The sequence below is a fragment of the Lissotriton vulgaris genome, chromosome 3_1 (genome assembly GCF_964263255.1).
Source record: "Lissotriton vulgaris chromosome 3_1, aLisVul1.2, whole genome shotgun sequence".
NCBI classification, from domain to species: Eukaryota; Metazoa; Chordata; class Amphibia; order Caudata; family Salamandridae; genus Lissotriton; species Lissotriton vulgaris.
The window spans coordinates 1,427,562,975-1,427,577,796 of record NC_141689.1 but is presented as its reverse complement, the minus strand read 5'-3'; the positions used below and the strand labels follow the sequence as shown (position 1 = coordinate 1,427,577,796).

The 14,822-nt window shown below is 44.0% G+C and overlaps 1 protein-coding gene across 1 annotated transcript in view; it reads left to right on the top strand.

Moving 5' to 3' along the window:
• The window catches only part of STAP1 (signal transducing adaptor family member 1), a 512,237-nt gene that overhangs the window by 292,686 nt on the left and 204,729 nt on the right, over positions 1–14,822 (top strand). The window contains exon 5 of the mRNA XM_086961918.1: positions 4,098–4,270. Coding sequence (XP_086818044.1) covers positions 4,098–4,270 — 173 coding nt within the window. The remainder of the gene's footprint in view (positions 1–4,097; positions 4,271–14,822) is intronic.

Below are 14,822 nucleotides of genomic sequence, written 5' to 3'. Positions count from 1 at the left end.
TATTTTATCGATATTTTTAAACGACATATAGTAAAACACTTTATTTTTGTATATATTTTTCGATATTAGTGTAAAATTAAATTTTTATCGATATTTTTGTACTTAATATATGTATAGGAAAACAATATTTTTGTGCTCAATATTATTGACATGATATTTCTGTATCACAATATTTTTGGTTTTGATATTGTGTCATAGAACCATGCCACTCCACTCTACACCATTGCAATCTACTATGCGCCACTCCACTTCATCTCGCTGCACTCTAGGCCACTTTACTCTATGCCAATGCACTGCACACCACTTTACTCAAAATCAGTACACAATGCCACTGCACTCTATGCCAATCTGCTCTGCACCACTGCACTGTATGCCACTACACTCTACTCTACAACATTCAACTCTGCACCACTGAACTATATGACACTGCACTTTACACCAATGTATTCTACGCCACTCGACTCTGCAACACTACACCCTCTGCCACTGAAATCTATTCCACTCAACTCTGCGCCTCTGCACTCCGCTCTGCACCAGTCTGGTCTCTGCCACTCTACTGCACTCTATGCCAGTGCACTCTACGTCACCATACTCTATGCCACAACATTCTACGCCAATCCACCCTATGCTAATTTATTCTACTGTGGACTACTGCATTATATGACCCTGCACTCTATGCTACTTCACTCTATTCCTATCTCTTCTACACCACTCTACTCTATGCCAATACACTCTATCCAACTCTACTACCCACCACTGCATTCTATGCCATTGTACCACTGTACTCTGCTCCACTCTGCTGTATACCAGTGCACCGTACCTCACTTCACTCTGACTTTCTGCTATGCAAGACTGCACTCTCCTCCTCTGAAATCAATGCCACTCTACTGTAATTTTACTCTGTGCCACTGCACTCCGTGCCATTACACTATACTCTGAACCACTCAATTCTATACCACTCTGCTGCACTCTACATCAATGCACTCTATGCCACTATACACCTTTCTACTGTGCATCACTCCACTCTATGCCACTCTAATCTATTCTGCACCACTACAGTCCATGCCACTGCACTCTAAACCACTCTACTCTACACTGCTCCACCCCACCCTGCACCGCTCCACTCTACCCTGCACTGCTCCATTCTACCCTGCACCATGCCACTGTGCGACCTCTCACTCTACTCTAAAACAATCTTCTCTATGCCAATGCACTGTACTCCATTGCAATCTATTTGGCACCACTCTACTCTGCACCACTCTGCTCTATGCCACTCTATGCCAGTCCATTCTACATCACCATACTCTATGCCACAACATTCTTTGCCAATCTACTCTACAGCAATCCACTCTATGCTACTCTATTCTACTGTGCACTACTGCATTCTATGACACTGCACTCTAAGCTACTTCGCTCTATGCCTCTCCTCTTCTCTGCACCACTCTACTCTATGCCAGAACACTCTACCCTACTCTACTATGCACCACTGCATTGTACGCCACTGCACCCCTCTACTGTATGCCAATGCACTCTACCTCACTGCACTCTGACACACTACTCTGCAAGACTGCACTCTCTGCCTTTAAAATCAATGCCACTCTACTCAATGCTGCTCTACTGTCACTCTACTCCGTGCCACTGCACTCTATGCCCTTGCACTCTACTCGGCACCACTCAATTCTACAACTCTCTGCTTAACTCTACATCAATGCACTCTTTGCCAGTACACTCTACATGATTCTACTCTACACCGTTCCACTCTACTCTGCTACACTCTACTCTGCACCACTCCACTATGCGACCCCTCACTCTACTCTGAAACAGTCTTCTCTATGCCACTGCACTCTATGCCCCTCCACTCTACGCCATTGCACTCTGCTCCATTGCAATCTATTCAGCACCATTCTACTCTGCGCCTCTGCACTCTACTCTGCACCACTCTGCTCCATGCCACTTTATGCCACTGCACTCTACGTCACTATACTCTATGCTACAACATTCTTCGCCAGTCTACTTTACACCAATCCACTCTATGCTACTCTATTCTACTGTGCGCTACTGCATTCTATGACACTGCACTCTGCGCCCCACGCTCTATGCCTCTCCTCTACTCTGCAGCACTCTACTCTGTGCCAGTACACTCTACCCTATTCTACTAAGCACCGCTTCGTTCTACGCCACTGCACCACTCTACTGTATGTCAATGCACTCTACCTCACTGCACTCTGACACTCTACTCTGCAAGTCTGCACTTTCTGCCTCTAAAATCAATGCCACTCTACTCAATGCCGCTCTGTCACTCTACTCTGTGCCACTGCACTATATGCCATTGCATTCTACTCTGCACCACTCAATTCCAGACCACTCTGCTGCACTCTGAATCAGTGCACTCTGCGCCACTATACTCTACGCCACTCTACTCTGCATCACTCCCCTCTAAGCCACTATAATCTATTCTGCACCAGTACACTCCATGCCACTGCACTCTACGTCACTCTACGCTGCATCTCTCCACTCTACCCTGCACCACTCCACTTTACAACCCTTCACTCTACTCTGAAACAATCTTCTCTATGCCACTCCGCTGTACGTCATTGCACTCTACTCCATTGCAATCTTTTCTGCATGACTCTACTCTGTGTCACTGCACTCTACGCCAATGGACTGTACACCACTTTACTCAAAGCCAATGCACTCTACGCCGATCTACTTTGCACCACTGTACTTTATGCCACTTCACTATAGTCCAATCTACCATACTCCACTCTACGTCATTTTACTCCATGATGCTCCACTCTGACGGACGCTCTACTCCACTAAACTCTACTCTACTCTATGCCACTCTACAACACGACTCCACTCTACGACGCTCTACGCAACTCCCCCTACGCCACTTATTCTATGATGCACTACTCCACTTTGACACTCTATGCCTCTTGACTCTATGCCACTGGAGTCTACAATACTTTACTCAACTCCATGCCATTCCACTCTCCTACACTACTCCACTGTATGCCACTCCACTCTACAACAACCTCTACTTCACCCTACATCACTCTACAACACTTTACTCCACTCAACACCCTCTACACCACTCTGTGACACTCTATGCAACTCTACTGTACAGCACTCTATTCCACTCTGGCACTCTACTCCATTCATGCCACTCAACTGTACTCCACTCTACTCCCTCCAGAACACTCTGCACCACTCCACTCTCTGCCACTTCATTTCACTCCATTCAACTCAACTCAACTCTACTCTACAGCACTCTGCGACTCTCTACGCCACTCCATAACATTTCACTCTGCTCCAGGTTATGACACTCCACTCTTCTTTACCCCACTAACTTGTAGTCATGCTTAACAGCAGCCATGCTGGTGTACAACATAGCTAAAACATATTTGCAAAGCCAGTGGCTCTTGCATAGGCTAGACCTATTGGCTTTGCCAATGCTTGTCCTATAATTGGTAGTCCTGTTTTAATACAAATGCAATGGGCCCACAGGAACCCCATTGGCCAATTCACGGTTGCTGCTGCCTTCAGACTGGCGGTGACCCGGCTAAGGGCTGGAAATTTGCACCCAGTGATGGTGGCTTCAATATTAAAACTAGAGTTAATTCCTGAAAGTCTGAGACAAGCAAGTCTGTAATTCGTCACCGGATAAAGCATGGACTTCAAAGTACCACCCACAGTGGTCGATATTGCAAAGTTGAGATAGACATTATTGGAGAGAGGCAGGGGTGTAGCTACCATTGATGAAGTAGATACAGCTCTGGGGGTCCAGAGACCGAAGGGTCCTATTGGACCTTGATAATTGTTGCATTTTGCTATCCCCAACAGCAGTTGAATGGCTAATTTTCCTTGCTAGCACCTGGGCCTTTTCCTTCCTTGCTACGCTACTGGGGAGAGGGTATTTTTTGACATGGAAAAAGTAGAACAAAGATGCATTGAGAAAGAAGAGGTGTCTTCATCAGTGGGAGAGTTGCCTCTCTGACTGTGGGATGTTGGGGGTAGTGAGATACAACTGCTTGTAAACAATGACTTCCCTCCGTCCGGTGACTCAACTCTTGATTCAATGCTCTTATTTTTTTCAGCTGTCTGTGCCCTCCCGGTTGGCTTTGCTTCCTGGGCAAATCATCAGACTGCACGAAGTTCTAGAAAAGGAAAATCTTAGAAGGGCATCCCAGATAAGTAATTCAGTGGGTACTCCAGTTCAAGGAATGGATTCACCAGGCGGGGATTACATTGACGTCCTAAGCATGCCATCGTAAGTAAAAATAAATAAATATATATGTATATATATATATATATATATATATATATATATATATATATATATATATATATATATATATATATATATATATTTATATATATGTATGTGTGTGTGTGTGTATATTGCCTAACACCAGCAGTTCAGTTTTCTTTTTTTTTATAGATCCTTTACATAGTTTAGAGTATTACTGGAAAGAGTAGTATTGCTTGATTGTCTGCACTGGGGAGACATTTAGACCTCCAGCAAGGACTGTTTCCTTAACAATTTGCAGGCCCATGACCCTTACATTGGAACTCAGAGATATAGATGGCCTGAGGTGTAGGTGCTTTGAACAAGCTGGAGAATGTGTAACAAGATGCTGTTTAGGAAACTTAAAGATATTCACTTAGCAACACAAGGCAGCCACCCTACTATCCTGCCTCAGTAGTGTTAGATCTTAGTGATGTTGCTGCTTCATGAGGGTGGGTCAGGATGAATGGGAAGATTGAGGAGAAGATATTTCGACAGACAGAGCCAGTTTTAGAAATAAGTAAATCACATAATTTCAATATTTTGTAATAGATGCCGTTCCAAAGTCCATTAGAGGCGGCAACAGGGAGAAAAAATTGCGACAACTTGAAAGTCAAAACATTGTACAGCTAGACAACAAAATGCCGAACGATTTAAACACGGGGGAAGATTTATACAACATTTTATGAATATGTAATCTCTGTATTTACTGCTATGCTCTTGATATTATGATGATAATTTTATGGATTGAAGTTTTAGTTTTGTGTAGATGGTTTTTATATGGACTTTTAGCTTTACTTTTACTGGATTTTAACTTGTTTTACTAGTTTTCTGGTTTTACTGGTTTTTATCTGGTGTCTGTTGAGTGGGAGGTCCGTTGATTGCTGTTTGCACAGGATTTTAACTTTTGGTCTATAGATCATTATCTTAACTATGTTGGTTTCTTTACAAATTGTACTTGAGTTATGTCTTGAATTCACAAATGTACACAAGTCTTATCAATTGATATGCATTTAATACATTGACAGTCTTGAATAAATGTTTGCATTGACACTTTAGTCAATCTATGTTCTCTGGCTTTGCATTGCACTAAGCACTTTATTTTTGCAAGAAATATTGCGGTCCTTAGCATTTGCCTCATGTTTAAAAAAAAAATTCTCCAAAAACGGCAAGCTATTCATGCATTTAATGAAGGAGTTGCATTTTTGTCACACTTTTTTAACACACACTGTTTTTGAAATTAATTAAATTTTCTGTCATACTGTTATGAGCCCATAGCACTTTGCCTGACAACAGATTACTTAGTATAAGTTGTTGTTTGTTTGATTTGAATTTGCGGGTTTAAGGGTTGGATATTTATACTAGGGGCACTTGCCCAACATTTCCTATATGTATTTATACATTAAGTCACATATGTGATACAAAAAGGAACCTAATGTTGGACAAACATGGATTGATTCAACAATATTATTTATTGAAATGATTTTCCTAGATCTGATTTTTTGTCTGCAATGGTTTTTAATTTACATCACTATTAAGTATTTATAGTCTGTTGTTCACCTCCATGACTTGGTTGGGAGGAGCCAATGTTCAATGAAACAGTATATAATCACATAGGGGGTCGGGCATGTCATGTGATCAAGACCGGGGTTCCCGGTCGAAACGCATCATGTCTGCCGATATTGGAATAAAGCACTGAAAATAGTACCTGCTTTGTGGTGGTCCGTTCCTGGTCTCGCTTTCCTGGAGAAGAGAGGAATAGGCGCTTTTGGCTATCAGGACTGCGTCTGCAATATATATGCGTGTGTGTGTGTGTGTGGGTGGGGTTGTGTGTGTGAGAGTGTGTGGGGTTGTGTGTGTGTTGCCTAACACCAGCAGTTCAGTTTTCTTTTCTTTTTTTTTATAGATCCTTTACATCGTTTAGAGTATTAATGGTAAGAGTAGTGTTGCTTGATTGTCCAAACTAGGGAGACATTTAGACCTCCTGCAAGGAGTGTTTCCTTAACAATTTGCAGGTCCATGGCCCATGCAGTGGAACTCAGAGATATAAATGGCCTGAGGTGTAGGTGCATTGAACAAGCTGGAGAATGTGTAATAAGATGCTGTCTAGGAAACTTAAAGATATTCACTGAGCAACACAAATCAGTCACCCTACTATCCTGCCTCAGTAGTGTTAGACCGTGGTGATGTTGCTGCTTCATGAGGGTGGGTCAGGATGAATGGGACGATTGTGGAAAAGATATTCCGACAGACAGAGCCCGTTTTAGAAATAATTAAATCACATAACTTCACACTTTAGAACTGGTATCATAATAAAATGAAGGGTGGGAGGTAAGTGAGCCTGCTTGCCCTTGGAATGGTAGCCCGTCCTTCCTATAACTTGTCAGTGTTAGCTACCTAGTAATGGTGGAGTGAGATATGTTACTGTTCTGGTGCCTGGATTGCTAGTTTGTGGAGTGCAGATCGGCTGCTTATCCCATATTCGTTGTGTACCTTGACCTCTCCTGCTAGATACTAGACAATGACAGTGTAACTCCATTCATCACTTGCCACTGAAGCTGCCTAGATGTAAACTTCTCTTCCTTTGTGAGAGGCGTTCCCTTGTGCAACTGAACAAGGGGCAAGTTGTGATGAATATAAAAGAGAGTGCACATAAGTGTCCAACAGTGGAAGAGAGCATAAATGGATCTTAGCTACTGAAGTATGGCGTGGGCCCTCTGGGCATGTCCTACATGTGCAGCGACTGACTAGTTTCGCCATTATAGTGCACTGTGGGGGTTGCTTGCCATGTAAATGGATTACTGCGAACCTGATATAGAAAGTATTATAGAGATCCCTCTGGAAATCCTTCTCTCTGTGTATTTTAAGGGACATGGATACAGGGGAAGCTTTTGCAGTGCTGATTGGATAATGCATTAATGAACAGTGTGAATTTTGCTTTTGATACCGTAGGGGAACATAGTATGGTTAAAGCCAAGAAAATGAGCAGTGACCCTAAGGCTCATGTTATAGGTTTGGATATGGTGCTGGGTATGAGTCTTACTTATTATGCATTGCAATAATGCATTTTGGAAAGCAGATGTACCACCAGCTTCGGAGACCCAATTTCAAGTGGCCTACTATAAGACAGAGTGCATAGGGTGGGCCTAGATGCAGAAAGTCGGTCAAGTTGATCATGTCGCCATGTGTTCTTGTTCTGTACTCGAAATTTGAAGTAGGATATAAAAGAGATTTCAAGAGAACTCCACCCTAGCCAAGAAGTAAATTGGCTGAATCAGCACTGCGCCAACAATGAAAGAGCACTACGGTGACAACTCCCATAGAATACTAAAATGTGAGCCTTAAAAGCACTTTCCTACTTCTTTGAATAGTTGTCATTGTTGGAGGTTGGTTATATATAGATGTATAGAACTGCAGGTCTTGGAGGTTGAGATCTCTTCAAAACTACTTTAAGTGACCCTCAAGAGTACTTTACATGAGTTATAATAAGGTACAAATTCTGTGTAAATGGAAAATCCCAATACAGTATTTCTTTATTTCAGCAAAGCCATAAAAGTTGTCATTAAAATACAATAAATAAAAATATATAAAACCCAGTTCATTATTATTGGAGAAATGTCACAAGGAACAGACTAAGCTCATTTTAAAACATTGTGTTATACGAAATTAGTTCACATATTTAGAAATAGCACAAACATTACGATTAATAACACCAAGCACTAATATATCACAATTGTAAAATCAATGGCAAGACGTGGTCATTTAATACCTATTCTTCTTTTCACCCACACCAGACACAAGTCTTTTGCTACTGCACAAGTGTATAGCGGGGTCGAATCCGTTCTTAATAGCCTCAGAGCAGTACAGTGGCTAGAAGTGCTCAGTTGTCTACAGATGGGTTACAAACAAGCAGAGAAAGCCTGGGTGTAAGCCGGGCATGCACATGGCACAAACTCCACTTGGTCAGTACAGAATGGGCAATTTTCTGAGTCTGATCAAAACAACTATGCAGAGAATGGCTTTAAGGGGAGCGTGCCTGCTATGAATTGTTGGTATAACTTCCTATCTAACGGAGCCATAATCAGGTCCCAGTACTTCTCTAAACCATGAACTGCTTTAAAAGTCAAAAAGTCCCCCGTCAATGTGGTGTCGGCAACTTTTTGCTCCTCCCTCTGTAACATAAATGCCCAGTACTGTTGTTTCAGTGCCCCCGTATAATAGGTTAGGCCTGCAGCGAGATGGTGCCAAAATTCACCAAGTTCTAAAGAAATCAACAGGTTCTTGATCGAGCTCAACCAGGGTATTTTATGGAATCTATCTACCTTAATGATATCTTGTATGGCAGCGACATAATGAGCCAATTCTGGGTGGCCCATAGTCTTCTTCAGAACAACAAAGGGTATAAGGGTGCCTTAAGGGCTACTTTTTTTGACACCCATGTCAAGGAATAAGGGATACAATGGGGTGCTAGGCGGGAGGGAGCCCAATGCTCTTAGAAAACTATTCTCTGACACCTCTAAAGCGGACACATCACCAAAGCCCCACAACTCAGCACCATATAACGCAGCACAAGTGGATTTGGTGTACACTTATAGAGCTGCTGCTAATGGCTTGATGAAGGATGCAGGATGTTCTTTTAAAATAGCACCAGTGGTCTGCCTATGTTTCAAGCAAGCCCCATTACTGTGTGGGGACCACGACTTGTTACACGACAGTTTCATTCCTAAATTTTGAAGTGAATCGATTTTCTCTAGGGTCTTGTCCCCTAGATTAGGTTACCCTTGACCTTTTTATGGTTGCTAAATACCATAAATTGTGTTTTGGCTACATTCATTTCTAGGCCGCGATTCTGGCAAAAAGTCCCACATTTATTAAGAAACATTTGAAGACCTCTCTGAATTTTAAAATTAAAAGAGAGACCCTGCACTGCAGCTTCTTCTGGGGACTACAGGATCCTGCAGCCCCGGGCCTCAGAGAAGGCAAGGCGGCCTCTGATGATTCCTTCACCTGTGTTGCATCTAGCGCTATAAAGTGCAACTTGCAGTCCCACCGCACGGGACACCGTCCAATGCAGATTCCTATGGGGACGACAGGACCCGGCAGGCCAGGGCCCCTCGTGCTTCCTTCACCACCTGCTGGATTTGTGGGGACTGATTATCTCTTGAGGAATCCTTAACACAGACTGTGTGCTTTGCATCCTCCTGGTTTACTCCTTCTTCCTTGGATCAGTTGCACCCCCCAGCCACTACACCCTCACCATGTCCCCCGAATTATGATTAATTGAGCTCTCCCTCCCAGCCCCCGTCACAGCCATAGACGCATAGTACGGGTCCTAGAACGGTTAAATCGGGTTGGTGCGGGGGATTTGAGCTAATTCCAAAACCATCAGGGGTGCCACATAAGATCAATCAAAATCCGGCCCCTAACAAAGTAGTGAGCAAGAAACTGGGCAAAACCTCAGCAGACGAGGGAATTTTTCTCCATCCATCACTCTCACCCAGCTTGAAAGTAAGATCCTAGGGGCTTTAGACACCCTCAGGTGGAGTTGTAGCGACTAAGAAGCTAAGGTTGCCTGCCTAAGAAAGGGAATTGCGGACATTTCAATACAGTTTGCTTCCTGAGTCCAGGAACACATCCTTGTCCATCTCTGCTATGCCTTCCTCTATGTCCCCGGTAGCTCTTAGTACCCTGGAAAGAGCGTTACCCTCTCTCACTATAATGGGGGAGGGACAAAACCAGGTGCATACCTCAGCGCCAATCCTTCCTCATACGATTTCATCAGTGTTTCAAACACCCCCTCCGACCCGGCTCCCGGTCATAAGAAAAGAACCAAGGGCTCAATGTCTCACCCTATTACGTACCCCAGCCAAATCTTCATGGCACCTGACAATCAGACCAACCTTGGGCTCCAAATTTAGTGAGGTGGTCACTCAGCTTCCCCCATCCTGCACACAATATGAGGTTTTTCTTAGTAATATACCCACAATTAAACACACAGAATCATAAACATATATTCAAGTAAAGAACAAGGTGGTGCATTAGCTGTCTAGAGGCTTCCCAATGTGAATAGTCAATGCCTTTACAGAAAAATCCTCATGCTTAGGGGAACCGGCTGGATTGGGACTTCACCAAAAGTCTGTAAAAAGGGAACTGTATTAATGTGAATTTTGCTAATCCACTCAGGGCGGGTGCCATCCCAAGGGATGTCATGTTCATTCCTGCCACCCCTCTGCTTTTTCTGTTTCTTCTCTTGGGTTCTTTTACAATTTCATGATACAGGTGGTAACTTCGAGAGAGAGGTCTCTCTGCACTCACTGATGCCAGCTGCATACATTTCCTCCTGTAGGCAGCACCCTCCCCCTCTTTGCATAATTGCTTTGAGGTGTTGAGTGGGTTAAATGCTCCAGATTGACTGTCTATAGCCGGCCCAACTACACCCTCACCCAATGCTACTACACCCCTAGAGCGGATAAGGATCTTGAGCTGGAATATGGCACGTGATGAGGGCAAACTGGGGGACTCTGATATAATAGTTTTTCTCTAAAGTTCCGAAATTATTAATCTACAGGAAATTAGGACACTAGTGTTAATTTACACTTGGATGGTTATGTATCCTTTAATTTAAAGAGTATTCCCTCCCGAAGTGGGCTAGTGAGACTGGTTACTTTGATCTGGCATCCAATCCCACACTGATTCCTTCTACTTCTTTCTTTTTGGGAGTTTTTCTACCCCTCAACCATCACGTATCCATCCTCTGTATCAACATCTATAACCCCAATCATGTGGAGTGGGCGACTTTCTAGAGTAATTCTTTCTTTCCCACTCCACTCAGTTTGTAGTGCTGATTTTATTGGGGGGTTTTGATCTTCAAACCTGTAAGGAGTGCAATTGTATTATACAGATGAACCAGAAGTTACTTCGGAAGATCAGGCCTATGTGAAGCATACTGTGCAGGGGGACATGCTAAACTATTTGACCACCCAATATAACCTGGTCAATCTCCTTCATAAAAAGGCCTGAAACAGCTGGCTGTTACATCTACATTTAAAGGCCATAGTGCTGGATCCATTATTGACTGCATTTTTGTCTCAAGTGTTTTTTTTCTTCATTGTTAAGCTTTGCACCCGTTTGGATCCCACAAAGTGACCACAACCCTCTGACTGCAACTTCTATGTGGGTAAAAAAGAAACTGGCATCAACCGACCTTTACAAAGCCCTAATTAAGACCAGGGCTGCAGTTTAAATTAAGGGGAATGTAATCCCTTGGAGATTTAATACTCTTATGATTCAAACATGCCAGGATGACTTTGATAATTTCCTGGAGGATAATCCTATAGATCCCCAGATTCGTATGCCAATTGAATGTATGAGTATATACATTAACAATTATTTGACCAAACTGAGCCCGGGGGCCCTCCTAAATCATGTGGATGGTTCGACACCCATTGTGTCAGGGCCAAAAGGGAGTTAGTGACATTAAAATGCATACTACGGGTTAGGGCCACTATTAAACTTGCTGGAGCAACTTTCAGAGATGCTCTTGACAAGTAGAAGCTGGAGTTGAAAAAAGAGCCATGGTATCACCTAGCATCTGTGAGTTCTCTTAATGATAGTGCCAGGTTTTGGACCTTTTTGGTCAGCTGTCAGACCAGACAGCCACTGCCCCAGGCTAGGTTTGGGTGAATCATTTTACAGGTCTTTTATGACTTAAAGGGCCCAGAGTTTTTGTTATAACTACCCACTATTACCCCTTCAACTAACGTTTACATTGAGTGGGAGTAGGTAAAACATGCTATTCACTCTCTGCCTCTAGGTAAGGCTCCTGGGACCAATGGGGTCTTTTGAAATCACTGGTGAAATCACTGGTGGATCTTTGGGCCCCAGTTATTACTCGTTACACTAATGCGACTATCAGAGGTCCCTTCCCCTTGCATGCAAGTGCTCTGTTATTGTCCCTTATTTAAGAAAGGAGATAGAGCTGATCCAGCCTGTTATAGCTCCATTTTATTAATTGTTGTAGAAAATTAAGATCATTAGGAGGGTAACTTTGGAGAGACTCAGCATATGGGCGGATTAAAGGGCTATTCTCTCTGATGTCCAATATGGGATTAGACTCAGCAGGGTTATAGTTGAACAGAATCTTTATCTTCATCTTTTGATCTTAAAATATACTGAGGTCAAGGGGGGCGTCATCCACATGGCCTTCATGGACCTCCACTCAGCCTTCAATAAAGTTAACAGAATGAAGCTCTAGACTGCGCTGGAGTCCATAGGGGTGGACCAAGCTTTGATGGCATTTATGAGAGATCCTCATGATTGTTTCAATAGGGTCGTCAGATATGGCTCTAACGGTGAGTGCACCCAGCCGTTTGAACTTAAAAATGGTGTTCCGCTGGGGGTGCATTTGTACTCTATTTTTATTCATCATGTACATCAATAGTCTTGAGGACACTTTAATTAATATCGAAGCAGGTGTGCCCAGGGCCGGTCGAATTGCACACCCAGCCAGGAGTTTGTAACGTCTTTTAGATTCCTCTATCGCTTTTATGAATAACCTGGATATTTCCTCACATTTAAAAAAAATCTGTTTTTATGGTTGCAGGCCCCAAAAATGCTAAATCCTGTAGTCTTCATGCACAGGGTCAGGTCTTATCCAGGGTGGAGGACTTCTCTTATTTGGGCCTGCTGCTGCCTTAGCCGGATCTCATTAATAAAGAAACAAGCATTTACAATGCAATAGGTCTCGCAGCATTAAAGTTTGAGTTACTGGCATTGTAAATAACAATGCTTTGTATTAATTTTTTTTATTTGCAATTGGTATATAAGCATTGTTTGTGAGTGCGGTGTGTGCAGTGTGTGAGTGCAGTGTGTGTGTGAGTGCAGTGTGTGTGAGTGCAGTGTGTGTGTGAGTGCAGTGTGTGTGAGTGCAGTGTGTGTGAGTGTAGTGTGTGTGAGTGCAGTGTGTGTGAGAGTGCAGTGTGTGAGGGTGCAGTGTGCATGAGGGTACAGTGTGTGTGAGGGTGCAGTGTGTGTGACAGTGCAGTGTGTGCAGTGTGTGTGAGGGTGCATTGTGTGCAGTGTGTGAGGGTGCATTGTGTGTGAGGGTTCAGTGTGTGTGAGGGTTCAGTGTGTGTGAGGGTTCAGTGTGTGTGAGGGTGCAGTGTGTGTGAGGGTACAGTGTGTGCAGTGTGTGTGAGGGTGCAGTGTGGGCAGTGTGTGTGAGGGTGCAGTGTGTGTGAGGGTGCAGTGTGCGTGAGGGTGCAGTGTGTACAGTGTGTGTGAGGGTGCAGTGTGTCTGAGGGTGCAGTGTGTACAGTGTGTGTGTGAGGGTGCAGTGTGTGTGTGAAGTGCCCACTATGAACTGAATGTATGCAAGCACAGGTGTACAGGATCTGGTAGTCCACAAGGCATGGCTCTTTGTCACAGAGAGGTCACTAGCCTAGGTAGGGGTCGGGCCAGTTTGCCAACAATTAATCATGCTTGGCCCTAGAGAGCACACACGACTCAACTGGAGAGTCGTGATTCAGCACATGAAGGATGATTTTCAAGGGGGAGGACTGTTCTTGTGTGGGCTAGACCTCCTGAAATGCAAAGTGCTTTTAGAAAGTCAGAAGCCTCCTACCCTCTGAATATCTGCGAGTTCTAGGAAACACAAGCGCACTGTTTGCCTCGTCTCCTACTAATGGCACAATTCATACAGATCTTAGACCTGCCAAACGGTGTATAAAATGTTACTGTGTGAAGGGGGAGGGTGGGGGGCAGAGCTTCGTGGCGAGATCTCCCTAAGAGACAATCTGTTCTGCACCAAGCGCACCTCCTTTAATCTCACACACACAAATAGATGAAAACAAGGCAGACTTTGTAGCAAAGGCTTTGGGCCTGGCTTCCCGCGCTGTGTCGCGGCAGCGAGATCCAGGGGCACCCACCCTCCCCCTGTGTTCTGCAAAGCTAGTAGTGAAGTGAGACCTCTTTCTCGGGTCCTACAAAGCTGGGTGTGGCTGAATGTTACCCAGACGTTTCGGGCTTTCTGATGCATCGCCAAATCCTCAGTAACACAATTAACGCCAGACAAACAGCAAGGGTGGTGTGTAGCGTGCAAAAAAAAGAGTGTTTCTCTGCAAATCCCTCGATGCCCCCACATCCATGAATCACAAGATAAAACACCACTTCGGAGACAAACTGAACAAGATCACACCCTTCCCTGCTGCGGTGACTCAGTTCACCCAGCGCCAACTACGCATTCGCTCCTTAGTAAGGCTTAGGAACGCGTCTGCGTCTGTAGAGGATACTGAGGGGGCAAATGTTACTAACTGCTAGCCTCTATATAATAACTACCGCATCTCTAGAGGGGAGCGATGTGCCTTCTGTTCACCAAATGTACTCTCCGCTCCTTGACACCTGAGAGGCGCTCAAAACACCTTCCCAGCAGTCACAGCCTTGATAGTACACTGTCTCTCCACACCTGCATGCATGAGCCTCCCGGCTCCCGGTGCATTGTACACAGAGGAACTCCGTTGTGATTCTAATAGTGCGC